At 40.5% G+C, this 27,487-nt stretch overlaps 1 protein-coding gene across 3 annotated transcripts in view; it reads left to right on the forward strand.

The window, feature by feature from the left end:
* The window catches only part of ESRRG (estrogen related receptor gamma), a 641,420-nt gene that overhangs the window by 440,669 nt on the left and 173,264 nt on the right, over positions 1-27,487 (forward strand). For 2 of the 3 annotated variants that reach the window (XM_004375934.1, XM_004375933.2), the window contains one exon: positions 9,143-9,558. The exons of the other annotated variant lie outside the window; for it this stretch is intronic. In XM_004375934.1, the coding sequence (XP_004375991.1) occupies positions 9,156-9,558 (403 nt within the window). In that variant the 5' untranslated portion in view covers positions 9,143-9,155. The remainder of the gene's footprint in view (positions 1-9,142; positions 9,559-27,487) is intronic. 3 annotated transcript variants of the gene reach the window in all.

Consider the following 27,487-nt stretch of genomic DNA (forward strand, 5'->3'; position numbering starts at 1 on the left):
AAAAAAAAAAAAAAAAAAAAATTAGCACAGGTTACTTTAGAAAGCACATAGGTGAGTCCTCTTAGTTTACAAGTGAGTAAACCCAGAGTCTCCATCCCAGTGGTGTTTCAGATCAGACAGTGCCACACCCAGGCTAGAAGGCAGGGTTTTCTGGGGAAAGGAGAAGAGAAGATATTCAAGCAAGCTGTGGCAACTCTGCTTTTAGCAGTTTTTCGGAATGGCAAATAAGATTTAGACGTTTTTCTTGGCATGTGTTTGTTTTTGGACCTTTGAATGGGACAGACAACAAGCATGTCCCTCTGATGGCTTCTGTTGGCTCACTGGATGCTGTATCCCTGCTGCATAAGCCCTTTTTACGATGCCATCATGCTGCAGAACAAATCTTCAGTCATCTCCGTGGCTTGGATTAAGTATACGCACGTGTGTATGTTATTTCCCCTTGCCGGCAAATGGTGGCCTGTGTGTTCTAGCTCCATCTTCTCCTCAAGCAGCTGCCTCATTGTAATGTTTAAAAGAGAAGACAGGGGAAGACTTCTTAGGGTTAATAATTAGCTGACATACCCCTCTCTTTACCTTCTCCCCCCCCCAACTTCAGCTGGACAACACCTGATACCAATGGGATATAATTGTAAGCTCTGCTCTCATAGATCACCTAAGACCAGCTGCATTTGCTTCCAGATGTTAACTACTGCAGACTAAGCTATTAAATTAAAAGTATAAATATAGCTTAACCACTGCCCAACAGGGGAAAGTGTGGTTTATTATCTCTGATTTTACTACGAATCTTTCTCTAATATACAACTTTTTCTATGTACCCAAAACAGTTTTATTTCTACAGTGATCGCTTCTCAGCATTTAGATTTTCTCCCCACTGTAATTCACCCAGTTTCAGAGGACGTTTCAGAGTTCTACTGCAAGTGAAATGGCTCTCTCTGTGGAGGCAGCTGCTTTACTGGTAATTGCAATTACTTTTACAAAACATTTGCTTAATGAGTAAAGGATGACATCCGTGCTATAATCTCAGTATCCCAACATCAAATTCTGATAGCGTTCTTATTCCCCATTTCAGTGTAGCAAGAATAGGAAAGGGAAATTCTGGCAGCCTGAGCTTTCATTGACCTGGATTTGATTTGTGAACTGTATCACTGGAGTGTGTGTGTAAAGCATCTCTGTGCCATTGTAATTTGTAAAGATCGGTGCATAGACTTCCTATGAGCTGAGTGTCTGTTTCTTCTCTAGCAAGAAGCTGTGAAAAGGCCTTCATTTAGCTGTCAGTCTCTCCGGTCGCGTTGGCTTCCTCTCTTCCGCGTGCCCCTTGGCTGCTGGAAAGTGGAATTGTCTGAACACAAGAAAACTTTATTGATCCATATTTCTGTTTGAAAGACCAGAGATTTGTAGAAGTAGGAGACTATTTCTTTGCTCTAGAAAGCTCACGGCAGAAGAGGTGTGCTCATGGCGTGGTAAATCTCTGAAACAAGTAAATGTTACATACAGTGTATATGGCAGTAAGCTTCGTTTCGATGATTTACCTTAGGTGGTTTTTTATCCCGTGCTGACCTTCCCATCCAGTGGTGGCCCCGACTCCTGGCCCAGAGCTGTTTCATGCTCCCCTTGGGATGGTGGCCTGATCAACACTTGGACGTTGGACTGCTCTGTGGTTTGCTCTTCGGTACGTTCATCTAAAGCCCATCTTGCCCTTAGACTTTTGATTCCCAGGAGAGTAACTTGTATAAGGGCAGAAATATTCTTGGGAATAAGAGATAAAATGCATGTTTTGCCATCTGTTGTGCCTCTGAGTTTCTGACTAGGCATTTCTGGAGAGTCTTTTTTTAAGATTCATAGGTGTCATGTAGTCGGCAGTTCTGAGAATATAGTTAATTAAGTTGCATTAGGGCAAATATACACACTTATTAAAACACTTAATTTGCCTCAATAATATTGATTACATGGCAGAAGTTTGTTTAAACTAAATGGTATTTTTTTCCCTTCTGTTACAGTCCTTGAGTGCAATCTGTCGAAGGGCTAATAGCCATCATCAGTTAAATATCATGTTAGTTATAAAGTAATGTCATAAGAATTGATTTGGACTTGGCAGTGGAGGGGAGTACTCCCTTCAAGGCTGATGTAGATGATTAGCCAGAGTTTTGAGCAGAATCCTGGTTCATATAAACTGTATATTTTATAGACTTATAGCTACACTATATTACGTGAGTGCCCATTATATTAAAGCAAAGCTCAGACAGTTAATTATGCAAAACATCATGTATGCAATTACCCAGCATTCTTATGCATTGAACAGTTTTATTGATTTGCCAGTAGCTCACTTACTGTATTTAGAGCTATAAACAGGGAAAGCTCACCTCCAAATTGAAATAGGACCAAGAAAACAAGCTAAGGATAAATTACCCTACTAAGCTCCTCAGCATCAGATCGAATCCTTAAATACAGAAACTGCCAACAATCATAATGTGCAACACATAGTGATATCACAGAACCATTTCTTTTCCCAGTAATAAAGTTTATCATCCAGGAAGCATAACAAATCACTTGGTGTTACAAACTGAAGCAAGTGTAATTCCCGACATCTAAATAGTCTGGGTGACTTAACAAGGCTATCAACAGTGGCCTCCGGCTTGCTTGGCAATAGTGAAATGGAACGCCCATGTATCTATAGGCACTTCTACCATGTACATACTCACAACGCCCCCAGCACTCAGTAGACAGGCTGCACACTCTTATTAGTACATTCCTTTGCCATCTTTCTGGGCCTTCATTGCTGGCAAGGAATATTCTCCATTCTTCTGTCTTTGTTTTAGGAATATTGGCAAGAGTGGAGTCATTGGATTTCGTAGCCTGGGTGACCAACCATCCTTGTTTGCCTAGGACTGAAGTGTTCCCCGGCCACGGGACTTCAGTGCCCAGACCAAGGTGGTTGGTTGCCCGAATGTCAGAACAAATTTGAATAAGAAAGAGTCATTGAACTCTAAGACCCCAAAAGCAGGCAGGATTTCAGAGAGGTCCTTCCTGGTCCTGGTGTGGTCATTAGACTTGAATGCACGGAACACTTTCCTTTCAATGACTGACCAGAAATGAATTGAAAGTCTCTCATTTATTTGCCCCATATTTCCTGTTTTGGGGAAGTGGACAGCCAGCCTTTTTCCAGAGTTGGAGAGCTTTTGGCTTGGATAGGGGCTCTGATATGTTATTGAGGTGACCACTTCCTTGTCTCCACAGTACTTAGCTACATCTCTTGTCAGCAACGCAGGCACCAGCTTTGGGGGTAGCTATTTGCTTACTTTTGTTCTTAGTGGAATAAGTTGGAAAAAGTCTTTTGAAGTAAATGCACCAGTTATTTGTTCAAAGTACAGGGAAACAGCATTACCAAATCACTGTGATGCTGTTACATAGAAATCTATTCCATTAGATTGGCCTCAATGTTTGTTAAAGAGGGCCTCAAATTGTCCATAAGTGCATACGCCTAGGTGTGCCTGTGTGTTTCAATCTTTCTGAACATATTGGTCAGGATTTACAATTCTTCCTTCACAATTAATGATCTCCTTCCATTAGGTTAACCAGGCAGACCTTAAGATATTTCTTATTAAAAGAAAAAATCCTCTCTTCCTTCCCCAACTAAGCCAGTGTACCTTAATGCAATGATGATATGTTAGAGCCAGCAGTTGTCAAAGCATTGTATTACTGTGATGCCATAATGACACCCTGCCTCTGTAAAGTAGTCATGTTTTCTCAAATCACACGTTGCACCGTTGATTTCTGACATGACACTTCGTTCACTTGCTTTCCCTTTCTTCAGCATCCCTGTTCTCTGATGATAGCAGCTGGTGACCATTTCCTTACTAAGTGATTCACATTTTGCCACTTTACGAGAGCGCAATTAGTTGAAGCAGGGGGAGAGAAGCTCATCGTAAAGTAGCGTGCTTGAAGTTGTAACTCGGGCTGCACAGAGCTGCTGGGTCAGAGGCGCCGAGGCCTGGGCCCAGGGAGCCTCAGCATTAGTTATAGAGGTCTTCTTCTAAAAGTGTGAAAAAAAAAAAAAAAAACAAAAACAAGAAAAACTATATGCTAATAGAAGCTTTTTATGTTTTAAAACAAACAAACAAAAAATATCTAAATATTGAATCTGGCAGTTTGGGAAGATAGAAACCCATCCAATCCCCCTAGATTATTCCTGTTCAGATAGGTAGTGAGTAGGTAGAGGGACTTGCTAACCTTCCTTTCTAACACAGACATTCTACGATTTGGTCCCAGGAGCTGGGACTAGACTTCTCTCTCTCTCTCTGTAAACTTGCACCCAGGTTTGTTGGCCTCAGTGTCCTTCTGTGAAAAACTTTGGATATTAATTTATAGGCCTTTGGAATTTATAGTGATGATGGGTACCTTTTCAGGCTCTTAAGGATGACGAAGAAGAAAATAAAATGGTGACTTCTTTAGTGGACCTTTGTTTAGCCTATTAAGGTGTCCGTCACGAGTATAGGTATAATAAAAGTTTCAAAAGATCCTGCCTTAGAATAAGAATCAGGAGGGCCTAAGAAGACCTATGCTTACATGTGCTTGATAAGAGTTTTATGTACCATTTTTCAGTGGGGAAATAAAGTGGCAAATAAGTTCAAGTTCTGTGTAAAATTCACATGGTGAAATACAGCTGTTTGTTAAGAACTTATATTTTGATTTAAGGGTTAGTAATATATAAGCATATTAAGCATTGTTGCTATAACAACGTGTGACAAATATATTGGCTAAGCTCAGGTTCCTTCTGTGAGAGTAGACATCTATGGACATTTGTGCAGGCGGGTGGAAATTCAAACTCATGGCGGTTCATTCAAGGTCACCCACTTACTCGCATCTAGGTAGAGCCTCTACAGAACAATTATGCTTGCTAATTATAATATCACTTGACTATCAACTTACGAATGATATTCTTGTTTGCCCCTACAGGAACAATTTTGATTCTTATTTTTTCTCTCTCTCTATATACACCACACACACACACAGTTAATTAACTTTCAAAAATTACATTTGTAAATAGTCTAGCAACTAAGAAATTTGATTCCTCTGATCTGTAGTGTCTAACACCCAAGATAAATTTTACCCCCCCTCGAGCTACGACTGCTAACCAAAAGGTTGGCAGTTCGAATCTATCACCCGCTCCTTGGAAACTCTATGGGGCAGTTCTGCTCTCTCCTAGAGGGTCGCTATGAGTCAGAATCGACTCAGTGGAATTGGGTTAGGTTTTTTTGGTGGGCCCGTAGGCTAGGCTAGAAAATATGTTTCTATGGTGCAGTTTGAGAACCAGAATTACTTGAGACTGGATCGCAGACTATTTTGAAAATGCTTTTGAAAACACTGAAATTTTCCTAGCCTCAAGAAGGCTATTAAATCCTTCAAGTTTAGTTTCTTATATAGAAACTAAGTGTTGTTCTTAATATGGTTATTTCCATTTCTTCCTCAGTTTATGCTCAGGGTGTTCAATGAGCGGAGGATTTTGGGAAGTAGCTGACTTGTGCTTCTCATCATTTCTCTTAAAATAATAAAATAAAAGCAACTGTAACAAGGCTTTAAAATAAATATTTCCCATGTTCCCCCACACATGTTATTTCTATTCATAATTCTTAACTAAATTTAGATTTTTATTAATCCAATGTGACCTAAAATTTCCGCATTAACAGCACAATGTAGAATTGGGCTTATTCTCTTTGGTTTCAGATAAAGCTATCATCTTGAAAATGGCTCTTTCTGACAAAAAGGTGTTCTTTTGAAATAAAGTCTTATTCACTACATTCCTCTTAGAGTTAATGTGAATTTTAGTGCCTCTAATTTTAGATTGAAGTGAAGTCTAGAATAAAACCCACCAGCTGACAATTGAATTTACAGATAGTTGTGAATATTTCAGGCTTGGATAATAGAGCTGTAGAATTTCAGAGACAGAGAGGGGGAGAATTAAGACCCGCTGTAGTTTTAGGATGTAATGCAATGGTGTCTAGGAAGTGTTCAGTGTAATGAGCTAAGTAGTATCTAAGAGACAGCTGTGTTCTTTCAGAGGTTCTGTTTAGGCGTCATTCCAAACCCAGGGGAGGGTGACTCCAAAGGGGCTGCCGTGTGACTGGTGTGGTGACCTCTTCTCCTTATGGGTGAGGTGTGGATATAATTGCTGAGAAATCAAAGCAGCATGTATCTGGGTGTGTCACCTCTACCCCTGCTTGCTTGACTAAAAATGAAAAATACACTGTAAAAATGTATACACTGTTAAAAACTCTCTGTAGGTTTCAAGACATTTCTACTCTGAACTTAGGAGTCAGACCTGAGTTCAAATCCCAGCTGCACCACTTCCTAGCTGTATGATTTTCAACAAATTTTGTCACCTCTGCGGCTAAAGTGTAATACCTCGCCCACAAGGGTGTCTTAGGGACTTAATGAGGTAGTACTTGTGAAGTGCTCGGCTCAGTGCCTGGTACATAATAAACACTTGATACACGGTAACTTTTACTATTTTTACTTCCACTGGGCAGAAGATACTAATTCAGACAGGAAAAGAAACATATGCGAATTAGAGCACAAAACCAGTTTATTCATTTACAGCTCCAGTAGCATATCTAGTTTAGGAGAAGATATTGCCCTGTCCCAGGACTGCTCTGGAGCTTTTACTTCCTAATTACCGAGCTTCCATCGAGGTTATTGCAAAGTGACAGGCTGAGATTTGGGATGAGACAGCTGGCGGGAAACTCTGCGTTTTCGGGGACTTTAACGAAATGCAGTGGACATGCACACATTTGGTGACTCAGCAAATAACTGTGAGGCTGATTTCTGACACTGTTCCTTAATCAAGAGTTTTCAAATTTTAGAAATCCAGGAGAAAAAGTCTGAGGGGAAGAAAATTGGGGAAAAGCAATCATAGATGCTACAGGAAAAGAGAGAGGGAAGACGAAGGCCCGAAGAGAACACGGTATGCTTTGTGATCCAGCAGCTTCCAGCAACTCTCTTCGGGGAAAACAAAATAATAATAATAAAAACGGTGCCTTGAGGGCAGATGGCGAAAGAGTTAATTGTCACAGCTGTGAGAAATTCAGCGCCAGAGGGAGGCAAGGAGAGCAGCCATGTTTTAGTACCCTAATAACTTCTAACTCCAGTCTAAGATCATAATGTATGTGCGAGCAGTCCAGTAATTATAAGGTAATAAGTGAAGTGGTGGTGTAAGTGCTCTAAATTAAAAGGAATTCGCTGGGCTGCTGTAAGTCAGTGCCGACCCGCTTTCTTTCAGACGTTGACTTGAGGAAAGTGCTTAGCCCAGAGTGCAAGCAGGGAGACAGGGAGAGCCATCTATTAATTACAATGCTCATTAACAGTGACGGGGACAAGGCAGCATATGCGGAAGGGAGAGGATGCCGTAGTGGGGACTGGTGAGGGGGATATCTTTTCTTCCACTAGTTCTTGAGAAAAGGACAACACAAGCGGGTGGTCGAAAGCAAGACGATATTCTTGTGGATGTCTGCTTCTTACTTGCTTTCTTTGTATCCTGATATAACTTTACTTTAAAAACAGGGAAAACACACGCACACACACACACACGCACACACACACAGTTTCCAAACTGAAATGTATTTGTTGACAGGCAAATTCTTTCCTCAATGCTTTGCTCTTGAGACTGCCTTCTTGGAACAGTTATGAACATTCCCCATAGAAAATTCCATATATTCCTTTGTTTTAAAGTAATGCCGAATAGTGGGGGAAGGAGGACAGGGATGAGGGCATGAAATTTGTCCAGTGATGAAATATCATTAGATTTATAGTGAAAAAGATAATTGCATCCCGTTGGTTATACTGTGACTACTTCCCCAAATTCTCGTGAATGACCATTACCCAGTGGGATTCCCATAAATCATCTTTCCACTGGGAAGCAATTATCTAAGTCTCTTTCTCAGCTGTCACCCCTTCTTTCTGTACTGGGCTCTCAGAAGGTTCTTAAGACTTTGCTAAAAGGGGTTTTGCACTATGGCTGAGCAGAAAGAAAATAGGACCAATTATATCTTTTCATCTTATTACCTTTTTAGAAATTCAATCACTTAGGGGTCCAACAAAGAAAGAGGGGTGATGTGTTTCTTCTAGATAAGAGAGCTAGTTTGTCAGATTAGATGTTTCATCGTATTTCCTTTTAGGATGTATGATGTTAAAAGACAAAAAGAAGAAGGGAAAGGGACCATCACAAATCTCATTTTTTTTCTGAATAAAACTTGATTCATTTCTACTTTGTTGAATATAGTATGCTAGATTTATAGCGCCACAGTTATACTGAAGGTTTAAATGGATTTTACTGATTCACCTCTTAAACAATGGCAAATCACACATGTATAAACACATACACATTTATTAATCAATGCTGGTGATCATTTCACTAAGTTCTGTGGGCTCTAGGAAATAATCTATAATGTTGGCTAGAATTTTATACTTGTGTATTGCTAAATGGCTGTGAAATAGAGCAATTTAAATAAAGAAACAAAGTGATTGGAGGATATATTCCCTGTGTGTCTCAGTCAGATCAATAAAAGACACAGTTATGCTTATGGAAGCGTGCTGACGAACAGTACAGAGCTGAGGAATCATCTGTTCAGTCTGGAAAATAAAAGTTTGATTCAGCTCATAATAAAATGTTTGCAGCTTCAGAACGTGGACAGTAAAGTGAATATAAATGAAATTCTAGAAATGATGAGGACTCTGCAGATCACTGCCTCTTCCATTGATAAATTTAGAATCCAGAGTGTTGATTTACATATTGACAGTGGTTCTTGAAGAGAAAGGTAAAAGAAAAGGAATTGGACCCTTTAGAGCTCTTCTTTATGGCCTGTCTGGGCACTTTGATGTAACCTCGTCATGCCCTTATGCTGATTACCCTCTTGTAGAACAAGAGATATTGACTAGAGAATGAATGATGTGTAGTCCCTGGCCCTTAGGAAGCACTCTTAAAGAGCGGTGTCTTTAACATATGAATTCTTCTGTTTTTTTCCTTCTTTTCATCCTTCCCTGTCACTTGCTCTGTTTATTCCCCACCTTTTTGTTTCTGCCTCTTTGGCTGTCTGCGTTTGACACTGTCTCCTTCTCTTTCTCTCTCTGTTTGTATCTCTCTAAATTTCAGGCTTCTCTGCAGAATGTCAAACAAAGATCGACACATTGATTCCAGCTGTTCGTCCTTCATCAAGACGGAACCCTCCAGCCCAGCCTCCCTGACGGACAGCGTCAATCACCACAGCCCTGGTGGCTCCTCAGACGCCAGTGGGAGCTACAGTTCCACCATGAATGGTCATCAGAACGGACTTGACTCGCCACCTCTCTACCCTTCTGCTCCTATCCTAGGAGGGAGTGGGCCTGTCAGGAAACTGTATGACGACTGCTCCAGCACCATCGTCGAAGATCCCCAGACCAAGTGTGAATACATGCTCAACTCCATGCCCAAGAGACTGTGTTTAGTGTGTGGGGACATCGCCTCTGGGTACCACTATGGGGTAGCGTCCTGTGAAGCCTGCAAGGCATTCTTCAAGAGGACGATTCAAGGTTAGTGTTGGGCCTGGGGATACCCTGTCTCCTCCCAACCTCGCTTGATGGTAGTTTTTTTGTTTTTCTCTCTAGTTCTTATCCTTGTTAGTGAAGTCTCACAGTTTTAATAATATCTTAACCACAAGATTGAGTCCCTGGATGGTGCAAACGATTAAGGGCTCGTTGCTAACCGAGAGGTTGGTGGTTTGAACCTACCCAGATGTTCCACAGGAGAAAGACCTGGCAATCTGCTTACGTAAAGATTACAGCCAAGAAAACCCTGTGGGGCAGTTCTGCTCCGTCACAAGGGATTGCTATGAGTCAAAATCTACTCAGCGACACCTAGCAGCAACAACATCATTAGATATACTCCCTCTCCTTTTTGATGAATTAGTATAAAAAACTTTCCAAATTATACCAATGAAATAACATCTAATTATAAAGCACACCTCCAACATATGTGACAGATACCTCCCCAAACCTTAGTGGACCTCCAAATTTATAAATTACTTTATTAATTTCCACATAAAATGTAGAGAAAAATATGACTGAAATTTGTGTGTGCCCTTAAACTCATTATCCACAAATACTTAGCTCATGGTAAAAGCTAGAAATACATTATTGTTGTCCCACTCATAGTAAGCTTAAGTATAACAGAATGAAAAGTTGCCCAGTCCTGCACCCTCCTCACAATTAGTGGCGAATTGTCCAATAGGCAAGGTAAACCTAGGCTTACTTGTGCTTACTTACTAATCTGTAGTGAACGGTTTCACATTTTTTCACCACATCGAAGATTCTGATTCTAGGTATGGGTGACATCTGTCTCTCTTCCAACCCCACAGCACCTTCCTACAGAATCAGAGCCTCTTTTCAAATTTACAGTTGCTGACAGGGGTGGATGACCCAGTAAGCAAGGTAAGCACAGGCTTACTTACTAATAACCTATAGTAAACAGTTTCACGTGGGGTTCACTTTGATGTGGTGTGGTGACTGAAGTGTGAAATTGTTCACGACGGGTTAGTAAGTAAGCACAAGTAAGCCAGTGCTTATCTTGCTTATTAGGTAATCCGCCTCCGCTCACAATCGTTGGCGGTTGTGTTCAAGCCCGTTTTTGCAGCCACTGTGTCAGTCCACCTCAATGAGGGTCTCCTTCTTTTTCTCTGACCCTCTGCTTTACAATGCGTGATGTCTTCTTCAGTGATTGATTCCTCCCGATGACATTTCCAAAGTAAATGAGATGAGTCTCAAATCTCACCATTGTTGCTTCTAAGGAGCATTCTGGCTGTACTTTTCCCAAGACAGATGTGTTCATTCTTCTAGAAGTCCATGGTATATTCAGTATTCTTCACCAATACCATAATTCAAATGCACCAATTCTTCTGGGGTCTTCCTTTTTCATTGTGCAGCTTTCACATGCATATGAGGCAATTGGTCAGGCGCACCTTAGTCATTGAAGTAACATCTTTGCTTTTTAACACTTGAAAGAGGTCTTTTGCAGCAGATTTGCCCAATGCAATATGTCCTTTGATTTCTTGACTGCTGCTTCTGTGGGCGTTGATTATGGATCCAAGAAGAATGAAATTCTTGATAACTTCAGTTTCTTTGCCAATAAATACATATTCTGGTAGAAATTTATATTTCACTTCTCTGGATCCCTTGTAATATACTTTTGAAGAAGATAGAGGGAAGGGAAGAATAATCATTTACTGAGAATCCACAGGGCATCAGTGATTCTGCTCAGTGGTTTACAAAATATATCTTCTTAACAACTAGTTATGATTGCAAGCCTGTCTTTCTACATACCAGTGGTTCTTAACCTTCACAGATCATTGGAATCACCTGGTGAATTTTAAAAAATACTGATGCCTGGGCTCATACCCCAAATTTTGAATTAATTGGTCTTGTACGGGGCCAGGGCAGGGGAGAATTTTGAAATCCCCCGAGGTAATGCTAAGGATCCACTGCACTATACTAAGCTGTATTCTAGACTCAAACCTGTTGCCGTCGAGTCGATTTCGACTCATAGGAGAACAGAGTAGAACTGGCCCATAGGGTATGTAAGGAGAGACTGGTGGATTCCCACTGCTGACCCTTTGGTTAGCGGCCAGAGCCCTTAACACTGCACCAGCAGGTCTCCTGTGTTTCCTGCAACAGCAGTGTGGACATCACTTGGGGATTTCTTAGAAACGCAAATTCCCGGGACCCACCTAGATTAACGGAGTCAAAATCAAGGCTTTAAACTGGTTTGTTCAGGTTTGAATCCCTGCTTAGAATTTGCATTTCTAACAAGTTCTCTGTTGGGAATTTGCATTTCTAATGAGTTCCCAAGAAGTTATACATAAGAATCGCCCTGGGGATCTTGTTAAAATGTTGATTCTGAGTCAGTGTATCTGGGGTGGAAATGCACATTCTCAGCAGAGAACTGGTCAGAATCTCTGGGAGCAGGGCCCAGCAGTCTGTGCTTTACCAAGTCTTACAGGTAATTCTGATGCTCACTCAGGTTTGAGAACCACTGCTCTGCACCATGGGGCTGCTGATGTACCACTGCCAACTGATCATTGTCATCTAATGGTCCCTTGTTGGACATAATTGAAATCAGTATTGGGAGCTTTAATAACTTGGTGTTGTACCAGTTTTTAAAGTGCAAAAGAGATAATGTTTGTTAGACTCTAATCTTTTAAAATGTCATAACAAAAGGTGATTCTGAAACTTTTTACGTGCACCTAGAGTCGTCTTCTGCTCTTCCCTTTTAAGAGTGTCTGGCAATGCAGCTCTTCTCAATCAGTTGCCCTCAAGATTACAGTGACTATCCTTAGTGGAATGGGTTGTACCAACTCCCACTTGGTTTGTGGCTGATGAGTATCCGGGTTAAAGAGTTTGCTTAGCACAGTTTTCCAAGATATCACAACTCTTACATAATAGAGTGGATGTTTAAGCATAACCTTTTCACAGCCTTTCATAGTTTTATCTGGAAAACAGAAAATCAAGTTAATGTGGAGTTCATATGAATTCCCTAAATATTTTAATAGTGGTATCTTCATATTTGGAGGCTAATCATTGCCACGATTTCTTAGTATTTTATTATAAACACTCTTAGTCCACTGGATCTTTATTTTCCGTACATTATCCACATCTATAAAATGAAGACCTTAATACCTACCTCATGGAATGCTTAAGGAATGAATAAAATGTAAAATCATATGCAAGATGTGGAAGCCCAAATAGTAAGCAGCCTGTGTGCAAAGCTTTGTTTCACGTCCTTGGTTGTTACCAGCCATTGTCCAACACATTATAATACTTATCGTCAAGTCAACTCACAGCGACCCTATAGGACAGAGTAGAGCTGCCCCATAGGGTTTCCAAGGAGCAGCTGGTGGATTCCAACTGCCAACCTGTTGGTTAGCAGCCGAGCTCTTAACCTGTGCACCACCAGGGCGCCACTTATAGAATATCTAAAATTAAACTATTAGTGAGTTAATTTTGTTAGCTCAGTTTCCACAGCTCTGGGCTAACCATACAAAGATAAGTGGTTGTTTTGGAGTAAATAAAGAAGTTCTGCATATGCTGATATAAGCAAGAGGTTCTTCATGTGGAAAACACTCCCATTTATTCTACAAATATTTACTGAGAACCTACTGTGAGCCAGGCAGCCTGCTGGCTAGGGTTTCATCTTATCAACATTTCCTTAAAGCTTTATTGCCAGAGGTTTATAGAACCAGGTGAATTCCTCATACAAATGTCTCCTGCCTTGAGAGAAGACCAGATTTTTCCAGTGGGGGTATATAGTTCTTTGGTCCTCAGTATGCTATGTAAAGATCAAATAACTACGTGAAAACATTTCCTCAAATTTTTTTTTTTTTTTTTAAGTCATGGAACTTAGATACTAATAGATGTGCAATAGTTATTTACTGTGCAAGAACTGGAATAGAACAATTGGAATTCTATGCATGATTATTCTTTAGGATGCTGAAATTCTACCAACAGCTTAGCAGAGCAAAACACAGGGTGGTTCTTGGCATTGATGTATAGTGCTCAGTGTTACTCCATATTGGAGAGAGCAAGTTTCAGGGGTTTTGAGCGGGAGACAGAGATGTCACTGTCCAGATTAGCACTCTGGACTTGCCCACCTGGCTGTGTTTGTTGCTGGCAGCTGGGTGGCACTCAGTAAGGCTTCGCCGCTAGCTACATCGTTGGGCGTCACACTGTGGTGCTCACTTAGCCCCCAAAAAGGCAGTGAGGCAAATAAAGGGATTAAATTGTGAAAGTATAATGTAATAATTAGGTTGGTAATTATAAGGAAGATTGGAACAGCCCCTCCTTTCTGTGGCCAAAGAGTGGTAGCAGTTGAACTCCAGAGATGTTCAAAGTGGCCTGAACATCACAGACTCTTTTTCTCCCAATCCTGAAGGGACCGAAGAATCTACTCTTGTGCCTTCAGCCACATTGCAGCCAAACTCTCCTTGACAGAGAGTGGTCGCCCCTTCCCCACCCAAAGCTCTCCAGGGAAGGAAAAGGGATTACACAACCCTCCTTGAGAATAAACCTTTCCACTGTCTTGAAACCCTTATGGCCAGGATGTTATGTAAGTGTGGCTTCGGCCTCAGCAGGGCCTGGCTCTGCTCTCATTGGTTCGGTGAAGTGACACACGCACCCACAGCCATCTATATATTCAAGGGGAATATTGTTTCTTTAAGGAGCCCAGGTTGACGCAGTAGTTAGGTGCTGGGCTGCTAACCAAAGGGTCAGTGGTTGGAACCCACCAGACACCTCTTTGGGAGAAAGATGTGGCAGTCTGCTTCCGCAAAGATTTACGAGTGTTTCCAAGTTATCACTGAAAAACTATTGAATTAGGTCAGCATTTAGCTAAAAGTCAAGTGTTTTTTTGTTTTTTTTTTGGCTGACCAAAACACATATTAGAGGACTTTGAAGGTTCTCCCTATTACCCAACAGGGTTGCAATCACAGCAATGGCTTCATTGTCATTTTATAGGCTGATGAAATTTTTTTTGTGATGTCGTTATTCTTCTGATCTTTTTCTAATTCCAGTTTTGGCCTCAGTTCATGAATGAGTTGAGCTTTTTAAAAAAAATTTGGATCTTTTCTTTAAGCGTTTTCACTGGACTCTGGTTAAGGAGTCAGAAGAAGGAAAACATTTTTATAGGAAGAAAAAGTCAGCATATATTCAGTTATTTAATATACAGAACAGTAGCCCCCAGAGTTTTTAATTCTATATCCAACAAACCCATTGCCATCAAGCCGATTCCAACTCATAGTGACCCTATAGGATAGAGTAGAACTGCCCCATAGGGTTTCCAAGGAGCAGCTGGTGGATTCGAGTTGCTGAGCTTTTGGTGAGTAGCCATTGCTCTTAACCACTGCACCACCAGGGCTCGGATATGGAAAAACAACTTGTTGTTTTGTTTTTTTTTCATCACGTAGCTACATAGCCATTTCAACTACTCATTCTAGTGTTAGAAATAAAGCATTCTTTCCCCTGCCCTACACTGAAAAAGAGGACATTATATATGTGTGTGTGTGTGTGTGTATATATATTTAGCATCTTGGTTATAGCAGGGGTTTTCCATATAGAACCCAGTCCAAGCCTTGGCTGGTTAACAGCTGTAAGAGCTTGACATCCATGAAACTCCTTTTCTCAGTTGGTGAGGGTTAAATGAGCGAAGGGATGTCAGAGTGCCTGGCCCATAGTAAGTGTTCCATAACGCATTAACTTTGGTAGACATTGGTAACATGACTGGGGTACTTAAGCAGTGGACAGTTAGCACGAAGAGTTGTCATTGATGCGGGACTAGAAGGATGTGCACCCTTCCTTAGCCCAAATCTACCACACTTCTGCTATGGTCATAAACCCTCACCAGTGCCCTTTTATACTGAGGACATTTAGGTGCACTGACTGGGAATTTGAATGGCTTTTATTTAGTTTTATGGTGATCAATTAACTTTCTTTTTTTCTGGGAATTTGGGTGGGGAATTAGGAATACGGACCGAGAAAGGGAGCCTGAATCTTGAAACTTGCCTAAAACATCAAATTCCTGGTACAGCTTTGTGCGCGAGATCGAAGAGACAAAGAAGTAGATTGTCTTTGCAGTGTGGAATGTAGGACAGATCATCGTGAGAACTCAGTCCCCTCCGAACATTATTCTCTTATTAGACAAATCTACCTTTATAATGGCCTGGGAGCCCAGCTTTGCCTTTTTAATTCTTAGACTCGCAGGAATTTTGTGTCAGAGAGTCAACAAGGAGAGCCTGTCCTTAGCCGGCAGCCACTCTTTTCTCTTCCTACCTACCCGTCTACCTCCTGTCCCTGTCTTGTACGTGTGGTGGACATCTCTGCCCTCATGTCCAGCCCCACCTGTCCCTTCCAAACTGCTGCCTCTGGCCATTGCCCAGGCCTCACATGTGCACACCAGGGTCCATGCGTGCAGTCCACCTTCCAGAGGGTGGACCCAGGGGAGAGGACTTGTCAGGGCCTGGAAAAGGGCTTGAGGTCATTTACCTAGGGAATTCGAGGGTCTCAAGTACTCAGGATCATGGGGTACAAGGGAGATGGCTCCTATCGTGCTCAACCCCTTAGCCCCTTGAATGGTCTCCTTGTCTGGGTCTAAAAGATGAGAGCCAACCGTGGCGCATTAAAGGTGAGGCATTTGCCTGCAGGCCATATGCTGAAGGTGTACCGGCATGGCCCTTGGAAGTGATGCTGCAAACTCCTTTTCCACAGTGGGATTGCTGACGTCTTCCTAAAGCATGTGGCATAGTCCTAGAGGGTCTTTCCTGGATTCCTCCTTTGTCTGTCATCATATGTTATTCCCGTCTTAGAATGGAATGATTGCAGCGCTAGAGGAAGTAACAACTTAAATATCAAATGCTTGTACATCATGTGAGCCTTCCAAAGGAAAATAATAAAATACATTCTATTTAGCTTAAATAGTGGATAGAGGGAGCCCTGGTGGCACAGTGGTTAAGAGCTCAGCTGCTAACCAAAAGGTCGGCAGTTGGAATCCATCAGCCGCTCCTTGGAAACCCTATTGGGCAATTCTACTCTGCCCTGTAGGGTCGCTGTGAGTCGGAATCAACTCAACAGCAATGAGGTTTGGTTTTTTAGTGAATAGAGAAAAATAATTACCCCCGTTTATAAGTGGCAGCTTTAAAACTTTAATATGTTCTAAAACTAAAATCCTTAATTCAGAACTTGCTTTTGCTATAAGTTTAATTGCCTTTTCTCCTTTTCTTTTGCATTTGATGCAAACTTTGTCTCATTTTTTAAAATGCATTAATCCTGCCAAATTATATATGTTGTATATAATTATACTCCTGCTATTTTAATTGCTAGGTTCAGTGCTTTTTTGGTAGCAAAGTTTAGTATTGCAAACTTTTTCTGTTGATGGAGAAGATCTATTGTGTGAATGGATGGTCCTACCAGCATAATTTACAATTTCATTTCTCTCAGTTCTGACTCAGTGGAATCACTTTTTTTTTTTTTAGATAAATGACCAGTGATTCATTTTCCATGCTTTGTTCTGACTTTTGGGAATTGACCTCAATTGTCATCCCATCTGAGGCTGTTGAGCTAACGGTCAAAAAACGCTTTTTGTGAAGGGCCAGATAGCAAATCGCATAGTAAATACCTTAGGGTGTTTACATCCTGTAAGTTCTCTGTCACATGTTCTTTGTTTTATTTTTAAACTGTTTAAAGACATAAAAACCACTCTGAACTGGAGCTCATACAAAAACAGGTCCAGGGCTAGCTTTGACTTGCTCGCCATAGTTGAGTAACTGTTAGACCAAAACAGCCTCTTAGTATCTTCCTTGTAACCACATTCATAATCCAGATTTTTATCCAGATGACTTCCTGGGCAGCTTTGCATACATTTTGTTTACTAGTTCTCTATCATGATGAATTTTTTAGTCTAGCATCTTAATTTTTTTAGAATGCCCCCCCTGGGAGTCAGAACTTTCTAGTTTCTTCAATGTTTGTGTATTTAAGCCTGTTTAAACTACATCTACACCCTGTGAGCACTCTGACAAATATATGTGTATTTCAGCACGCTAACCACAAAATAGAATCAGTGCAAGTTAAGATAAAGTAACATTTAGAATGACTGAAAAAACTTGGAGCTTTTGTATGTACAAAATCGGACTGATTATTTTCAGAGATTAAACTGCTTGATTGATCTTTGATCAAGGAAAAGGAAATAGAAGAAAATTGAATGATTCTCACTATAATTTCATCCTGCAGATGATTGTTTCACTTGACTTGGGGACACCAGAATTACCAGTATCATCTATGTGTTTATTAAATACATAGTATTATGTTACTGTATCTTGAAAATCATTTAAAATCGGCATATTATTTTAACTTTTGACTCCTAGAATATATTTTCTACGTGGGTAGCATTGGATAAACACTTATCCTGTGTAAGGCATATGTGCCAATGGCATTAAAGGAGGAAAAGAATTTGCAAAGAAACTTTTAACACCAAGCTAAAATGTCCAACTATAATTCACTATCAAATTAGATAGACAGAATTCACTTTGCTAGCAATATATCTGCAAAATGGGTGACCCTCTCCCCTACGATCTGTGTTACTTTACGATGGTTGGGAAGAAGTTGTGGTGTTTTGTTACTCTGGTAATGTTGTTGTTGTTAGGTGCTGTTGAGTTGGTTCCGACTCGTATCGACCGTACGCATCACAGAACGAAATGTTGCCCGCTCCTGCGCCATCCTCACAATCGTTGTTAGGTTTGAGCCCACTGTTGCAGGCACCATGTCAATCCATCTCCTTGAGGGTCTTCCTCTTTTTCGCTGACGCTGTACTTTACCAAGCATGAAGTCCTTCTCCAGGGACTGATCCCTCCTGATAACATGCCCAAAGTATGTGAGACGAAGTCTCGCTGTCCTTGCTTCTAAAGCGTATTCTGGCTGCAATGTAATATTATATTACATTCATTTTTAAAACGGACTTTTATAGTAGTAATATCACAAATTCATAAAAGCACAATAGTCATAATTAATAAATGTACAAGCTTTTTAGTTACTTTTTAACTTTTTTTCAGAAGTAGATTGCCAGGCCCTTCTTTAGAGGTTCCTCCGGGTGGACTTGTACTTCCAACTTTTCTGTTAGCAGCCGAGTGCGTTAACTGTTTGCAGTACCTGGGGATCCTCTGTCGCAACTACAGCCTGTCCAATAGAGGATCTCTCCTGGTATTCCATTCTAGTTCTCCTCCCAGGGAGTAACTGTTGAGAAGAATGTTTTCGGTTTTTATATGCTTATGCTAAAGGACTTTATGAAACATATCCAGTAATTCTTATAAAAACACCCTTTGCTTTCTTGCCTTTTAGCAAGGTGGATTTTTTACATATGTGATGGGACTTCTTGGAAAGTGGGTGTGGCTGATACTTTTCATGCGGGTCTCTGGACTTTCCCCCCTAAAGCCATGCCACCCTAATCTCTGTATTATCTGATGGCCATTTTGTTTTGATGATCCTGGCTGGAGGCTGCTCTTTCATTACAAGATAAACTCCCAAGCAAAGGTATCAGTGCTCCTCTTAACTTTCTCATAGCTTTGCTTCATTCCTTATGACCTCTCTTAACCCAGAACTCAGTCTGGACAAAGAAGGTGCTTTCATTCAGAGAAACAACCTTTTAATTGCCTTTTTTATGATAGCCCGAGTATACAGAGACCATATTAAATGCTTGAGTACAAAATAGTAGAAATGATATTTGTGCTTTATCGTTTTCAGAATGCATCTTTATACATATTTAAAATCACTGCAGGATCAAGGCTTTTCTCTAGAAAACTCAAAACTGGTTCTGGCCAAATCCAGTTAGAGTAAATTAGAATGTCCACCCTAGAGCAGGAGAGAGAACAAAAAGGAGGGATGAAACTTCCATTTCTGAGCTTCCTGTTGATGCAGATGTGGCTCACTTTATTTATTTATTTATTGGGCTTAAGTTGTAAAAGTGTATATCTCCATATGATTTGTTAAATTCTGAGGAAAAGATTCAGTCTTTTGTTAAAATTTAATTTTTTTTTGGAAGCTGTCAGGCAAGTTGTGTGGAATGGCAGGGTGAGGTTGAAGGGCATTGAACAGGTTTTTTTTTCTTTTACATAATAAAGCCCAGGGCAGTAATTCATTTCTCTGATATGTTACTTGATAAGCTTAGATGATATCTTAGAAATTACAAAGTATATACAGTATACGAATTAGCTTCCTTCTGAAGCTGATGATGTGACGTCAAGAATGTTAGGCCTGACGTCATTGGGAGTTCACTGATCCAGTCTTAAACGTTTCATGATAAAGCAAAATTAGGTAAAGATTTTGGTAAGCTGTTATAGCACTCTTGATTTTGGACTAGTGTTTATATTGAAAAATAAATGTAAGTTCATGCTTAAAGGAAAGGAAGTTTAAATATTTGTGAGGGGTTTCAGATATCCGCCACACTTGAAGTTCTACTCTTTTGCCTCCTAAGATTTATCTCTAAATAGGTAAACTGGTGGACACTGCAAATAGTTGTTTTAAACCTCCTGAGTTCAGTATAACGCTTTTATGTCATAATTTGTTAATTTGTACTAATTAAATATGATAATTTGAAAATGTACCACACATTGTCCTACATGCTTTACATTCATTATCTTATTAAATTGTGTCATCATCCCAGTGAAGTAGGTACTTTTATTATTATTGTCCTTTTGTATAAATGTGGAACTTGAGACACAATTACTCAAACAGCAGTTGGCACCCAGGCGGTCCTGCCCTGGAGCCGGGCTCCTCAGACCTTGACTGCGCTCCTTGTGTATTTGAAAACTTTTAAAGCATTGAATAATTCTAGGCTGAAGTTTGCTTGAGAGATTGTAGTCCATGGGTAAAAATTTTTATTAAGTTGTTTAAATAAAATAAAAACCAGGAATTAAGAATAATCCAAAAGTTATAATTAGATATTAAAGGTTTTTATAAAAGAGATTGAACAAAGTCTTAAGAACACCTGTCTTTTTACACTTCATTTTCAGAAATACCCTAAATGTGAACCCTGAGTGTTCAGCTTTCCAGTACTACCATATTAGGTTTCTGCCTTAGTTCTTGGATTTTTATCTGTGGACAGTCATGTCTCGACTCAATTTTTTATTGTCCATTCTAGATGGATCCTAGAAATGTACCTCCATGCCCACCACTGAGATCTTGTACCCAAACTCTTTAATTCTTCTTGGTTTCAGGAAGAAAGAGGCTTATTTCTGCTCCTGTTTTCATGCAAAGATGATTGTCCACATGCATAAACTTTATGACCTCAAGAGAGGGCATCTTAGAATCCAGTCCTTTCTTTTTTCTTTTTATGATAAGCACTAGTTAGGAGGGAAAAAAATAAACCATGATAATATGAATGGATCTGTATTTTTTAATAAGTTCTTATATTCTTTGGGATTAAATCTCATTTTAGTTTGGTTTCAGAAGCTTAAAGAAATCTCTCTTTGTATACACTTATTTAGGGAATCCTTGAGTAATAATATATTGAAAGAGCATTTAGTACAGGGAATTCTTGATTCATTTAGAATTTAAAGTTTGAGATCTGACTGCACCTTTAGAATGAATCTGGAAGCATAGCCCAGATCTCCATTCTGACGCCCTGGTGGAGCAACCTTAAAGCACTCAGCTGCTAACTGGAAGGTGGGTGGTTCTAAACCACCAGCCACTCCACGGGAGAAAAGACTTGGTGACCTGCTCTCATAAAGATTTAAAAAAAAAAAAAAAAATTGACATTGATTCCGACTCATAGCAACCCTGTAGCACAGAGTAGAACTGCCCCATAGGGTTTCTCAGAAGCGGCTGGTGGATTCAAACTGCTGACCTTCTGGTTAGCAGCTGCTCTCTTAACCCCTGTGCCACCAGGGCTCCCTTATAAAGATCAGAGCCTAGAAAACCCTATGGGGCAGTTCTGCTCTGTCACATGGGGTTGCTCTAAGTTGGAATCCACTCCTGGGCACCCAACAACAACAACAACAACATTATTCACATAGTTTCCATTTGAGGAAGATCAGAGTTAAGTAAAAAAAAATCTTCAACGGAGTTAATCTAGCCCACGGTTTCGTCCTTATTGCACTTTTTGTTTTTTCCAAAGCATCTTCATTGCTCATTGGAATATCTCATTGCTTCTGGAACCCTCACTGTCCCTCAGAGTCTTCAGACTATATTTTATATGGAAAACACTGTTAAATTGTGTAGATACATAAAAGAAAATCTGTCCAACTCATTCCTGCAATTCTTCATCTCGTATATTGTCAGTTCACAGTTTTTTAAATTTTATTTTAATTTCTGTGCCTAACTTGTGGAAAGCCACCTTAAAAGTTGTGAGCAAGGAAGAAACAATGGTTAGTAGACTATCAAGCGTTCTTATCATTGCAGGCGTTTGTCCACAGGGTTTAGTTAGAGCCAAGCCCAAGGTTCCGAATTGCACCTTAGACTGTTCGGCTACAGAAAGTTTTATTGGGACTCAACCATACCTACTGTTGTGTTGTCTAAGGCTGTTTTTGTGTTACAGTCACAGAGTTGAGGGGTCATGACCGAGACCGAATGACTAGCAAAGCCAGAAGTATTCACTTTCTGGCCATTGAAGAGAAAGTTTGCAAGCCCTGCCGTTGTAAAGGAGTAGCGACTACAGGTCCATCTGCCCTACCTGCCCTGGTCAGCCATCAGACAGCGTGCCTCCACTCTTCCCAGCTAAGATTTCAGCTCTGCTTCCCTTTCTTATCCCCTCCCCAAGGAACACCAGGCACCTTTCTGCAACTCCTATCACAGTAGACAGTTCAGGTGTACAGATTTCGTTTCAGAGAGGACAATCTCCGGACATAAACTTTACAAGTTAGGGGCGTTCATTGTTTTGCCAGGGCCCTCCTGTTTGACTCCCCCTGCCAGCCAGCAGCCCTGTCTGATTTCTCTGACCCAAGAATGATTACTCCTTTTTGAATGTCCAGCCTTCTCTTCTGAGTAGGTCCACGTGGTGATTTTTCGGCTGGTCTGTTTGTTGTGCTTCTCACTGTGTGCCTTTTGATTTGGGCACCAGGCCTCTGCCTTTTGAACTGCTAGAACAAGGCCAGAAGTTCTCTGGCTAGTATTTCCTTTCCCGAGAACCAGCACCTGGGCACTTCTTGAGTCCGTCTTACCTCTCTCTCCTACTTCCTAAATCCCTTCCTTGAGTAAAGTTGCTATGTTGTAATTATTGTTAATAATCGGTGCTCATTCTGTGGTAGGCATTCTGCTGAGCATGTGAAGTATATTATGTCATTTAATTTCCACAGCAACCTCATGGGGTAGAAATTATTTATTATTATTACCCCCATTTTATACACGAAGAAAGCAATTTCAAATTTAAAAAGCCTTCCCAAGGTTACACATAAATGACAGAATCAGGAGTTGAACCGGATTGGACTCCAGCACGTTAGCTCATGAGCGCTGTGGTCTACTGCCTCCTACAGTTTCGACGAGGGCAGTGGTGATTCAGTGATAGAATTCTCACCTTCCATGCAGGAGATCCAGGTCAATTCTCGTCTACTGTGCCTCAAGCACAGCCACTACCCGTCTGCCAGTGGAGGTTTGCTTGTCACTTACATGCTGAGCAGGTTTTAGTGGCGCTTTCAGACTAAAATAGACGAGGAAGAGAGGCCTAGCAATCTACTTGTGAAAATTAGCCAATAAAAACCCTATGGATCCCCGGGGTCTGATCCCGTTGTGCATGGGGACACCATGACTTTGGGGCTTGACAACAACGGACAGCAACAGTTTAAATGCAGATCAATTATTATCAGTTGTGTAATGTAAGACTTCCCCAAATTCAGACTAACTTTGGAGGGTGCACCTGTTTGTTAAAGGAAGAATCTGATACCAATATGCGTTTTCTGACAAAGTTCTGGGCACATTGATGGCATTCAGCAGTAGATGCTCTTATGGACAATATTAGGAAAAGATATGCTTGCTTGTAATTTTTTGAAGTACAAGGAAAATCTCAAGACTGGTGTGAAGTTGAATACCCTTTTACGAGTTAGCTCCTTTAGCTGAGTGGGGTGGGACCCAGATGCCTCCACACCTGTCACACGGACTTAATGCACCAATCTGTAACGGTTGCTGGGGACTGGACACTTGGAAACTTTTTCTGTCTAAAGATAGAGAATTAGACGTAATTAATTGGTATTTCTTACTTTTACCAAGAGTAGTTTGTTAACGAAGCTTTTTTTTTTAAAGTGTATGATTTAAAAAAGAAATAGGTAAACTCCTCAGGGTTGTTTAAAATGTGTAGGTAGAGAAAGAACATGTAAAAGTTGATGTAGAGTACTGACCTCAGTGAATGTGGGGGTTAGAGTTAGCTCAGATAGATCCTCTTTCCTGTGGCGGTCGTCACCTTTGAGCTCTTTTATGGAGATGACTGTGACATGATCCCCACACTGTAAGAGCTTAAAACCTAAGATGAAGTGGCTGTACACATCACACGGGGGATGTGTTCTGCACCAAGGAGGTATCATCACATCACAGCTGAAAACACTGCATTTCTGCACGCATTGGGTGAGTTATTTATATTCCCCATCATTTTCATTAATAAGTGTATTTTTATTAGACATTTAATTCTTTCCGTTTAAATGCATGTCAGAAAACGTCCTCTTGAATTTTGATCACTTTTTTTTTTCCTGTCATGAACAATAGTATTATTTTGGGATTGTTAAAGTGCATTGTGTACAACCTAACACCTGTTGCTTTGGTGACATGGTCTGTTTTGTTTCTGTGGAATTAAACTGGCCACCAACCACAGTGGTACAGAGAAAGTTGAGGGATTTCTTTTTTGAGGTGTTGAGAGATTCCATTCTCTGAAAGCAACCCTATCCATCCCACAGCTGCCCCTGCACCACAAGCCTGACAACAGCAAAAGACAATGCCAAGATTCGACCTTATCCTCTCAGTCCCAGGCTTCTATATCAGGCATCAAAACGTCCTTTCCAACCAGCAACAATAGCAACAACAGCGACACAAAGCACCCTCGCAGAAGATAGGATTTACCTTTTTTTAATTTCTATTCTAAACAGCATTCAGCTAACTCTCTTTAAAAGACTAGAGTTAGGCAGCATGGCATGGTTAAGAGCACAGGTTGTGAATCCAGGCTTCCTGGGTTGAAATCCAGACTGTGGTATAAGTAAACTGTTATTCTGGATAAGTTACCTATTGTCTTTGTACTTTAATTCCCTCATCTGCAAAATGGGAGTGTATGTATATCTCAGAATAGTGCCTGGAACTCTTAGAGTTTGCTGTTACTAGGTTCTAAGGTACCGATGTCTAAGTTTTAACGGGTACATTCAAAGAGATTGGACTGGATGTCAGGATATCTTAACTTCAGTCTCATTTCTGCAATTAAAAAACCAATAACCAGTTGCCAGCGAGTTGATTCTGACACCTGGTGACCCCATATGTGTCAGAGTAGAAATGTACTCCATAGGACTTTTAATGGCTGATTTCTCAGAAGCAGATCGCCGGGCCTCTCTTCCGAGGTGCCTCTGGGTGAACTTGAACCACTAACCTTTCAATTAGCGTTGCTAGCACCATCCAAGGACTCCGCTGAGTCTTTGAAATCTAATATCCTGTGAATCTGTGTTACTTTCTGCCATACGATATATTGTTGGTGGATTGCTATCAGTTTTTTTTTTTTTTTTAGTCTACTTAACTGTACTTATTTTTTTAATGAATAATTTGGGGCTAGACATTAAAATTGGGGAATGAAAAGGAGGGTGACTAAAAATCAAACTGACAGAAAATGAGTGTTTCCTGTGAGTCACTCACTTAACTAGACACTGTTGGGCACAGGAGATTCTGCAGGCCCCTTCCGTCAAGGAACAATACAGGTAGGATGAGAGGTGGGCAGGTAAATAGGCACATTTAAGAAAGTATGTTAAGTGCTAAGAGAAGGACCCCGGTGAAAGATGAACTGGTTACACCCAGAAAGACCGTCACTCGGTTGTGTGTGGCTAGGAAGAACTCCTCTGAGGAAATGATGAGGAAGTATATGCAGTTGCCCAGCAGGGGAAAGAATCCTGCTTTCTAGGAACTTCAGGTAATTCAGTGTGAGTGTCAGAAAATGGGGCAGGCTTGGAACAGAGGTAGAAATTGACCTGGAACTGTGGCAAGAGATAAAGTGAGGGTGAGATTTTAAAAGAGCTTTTCAAATCCTCTACTCTCAATTAGAATCAGATTATTCCCAGTGATAGTCATTTATGATTTCCAGTGTAGTGACAGGAAATGTTCATGAGGAGATATGGTTGATGTTTCGGTATTTCACTTCTTAGACAATTTGGTGCTTTAAAAAATGACTCTTTGAGTTATTACGTTTCTTCCTTCCTCCCTCAGTTTCTGTAAAACATGGCTATATACTCTCTGGAGTTGTTGGCAAGATAGAATCCTCCCTCCTCTTTCCTGAGTGAATACTGTATTTGTTTTCACACCCTTGCGTACATCTGAGGAAGGTTGTTTTTATAACAACCCAAACTCCAGGCTTCAGGTTATAGAAGCAAGCTAGATAATAATCAATGGAATCTTCAGATGTCTCTGCCTTTCTTCTCAGAGGGGGAAACAAAACTATATATTATTTAAAAAAAAATTTCATTGTGTTTTCATGAAAGTTAACACAGCATACTATTTATGATTTTAATACCTTTAATTCATGTAATTGTTACGTTGTTGTAAGGCAGGTATGATTATTCTTCTTTTCACATTAGGTAACTAAGGGTAATGAGGGTGAAATAACTAGTTCAAGTTCACACAGCCAATAAATGCCAGAGCTGGAACTGGAGCCTGGGTCTTCCATTTTCTCTCCCTCTTTTTTCCTCTTCTTCCTCCCTCGTTCATTCTCAAATATCTTCTTCAAGGATTTGAAGGCAGACAACAACAACATCATGCTAAGGATGGACATACAGTGGACACACAAGAGTCTTTGCCACTTTCTCCTTGAGATAAACACGCACAATGCCTACTAAATGCTCAGTAAATAATTGTGGAATTAAAAGAATAGGAAGGACTGTGGTACAATTTTGGGGAAAACTGAGGCAAGGAGTTTTGTTTGTTTTTAACTGGAAAAAATAAAACTAAATAATCCCTTCCCATTTTACTGTATTTTTCCCCTGCTAAGCCATTTTCTGTTGAATACAGCAGGGAAATATGTTATCATTAGGTATAGTATTGGAGACCTAGTGGCACAGTGAGTGGTTAAGCGACTGGCTGCAAACCAAAAGGTCGGCGGTTCGAATCTACCAGCCGCTCCTTGGAGACCCTATGGGGCAATTCTACTCTGTCCTGTAAGGTCACTATGAGACAGAATCGAATCTACGGCAATGGTTTTTTGTTTGTTTGTTTCTATTAGGTATATTGTACAGGGAAGTGATTGAAGCTGGTTCCAGGTGTAGCTTCTTCAGTGTTTCTCCCAAATACAGTTCAGAAACTTCAGAGTGTGATATCTAGTTACTAGACATTGTTCAGGGTTTACAGGCCTGCCTGCTTGAGGATTACTTTCTGACCTTTTCTTCCTTCATGGCAAAGCATCATGTATTCCCATTTGGGCCTATGCCTGAGATTCACTTTGAAAATGCAGCAATTGTACCAACATATTATTACACCTCTTAAATGTTAAGTTTGTGATTATCAGTAATTAATCCTAGCGAGTTTTAAAGAATCCAGTATCAAAGACATTTTCTGTACTCCTGTCTCTAATATCATTTTTTTCATGGTGGGGGGACAGCACAGGGACCTAGAACATAAGATTTTGGCATAACCCTATGTATGAAATTGCTTTGATAAGAGCCAGAGTAACTATTAATGTGACGCTCCTCTCCTCACACTCAGTGTACCACAGGCTAAACTTCAGAGTGAAGATTGACTATTAATGTAACACTCCTCTCCTCACACTCAG

The sequence above is a fragment of the Trichechus manatus genome, unplaced genomic scaffold (assembly GCF_000243295.1).
Source record: "Trichechus manatus latirostris isolate Lorelei unplaced genomic scaffold, TriManLat1.0 scaffold00039, whole genome shotgun sequence".
In the NCBI taxonomy this organism is placed as follows: domain Eukaryota; kingdom Metazoa; phylum Chordata; class Mammalia; order Sirenia; family Trichechidae; genus Trichechus; species Trichechus manatus.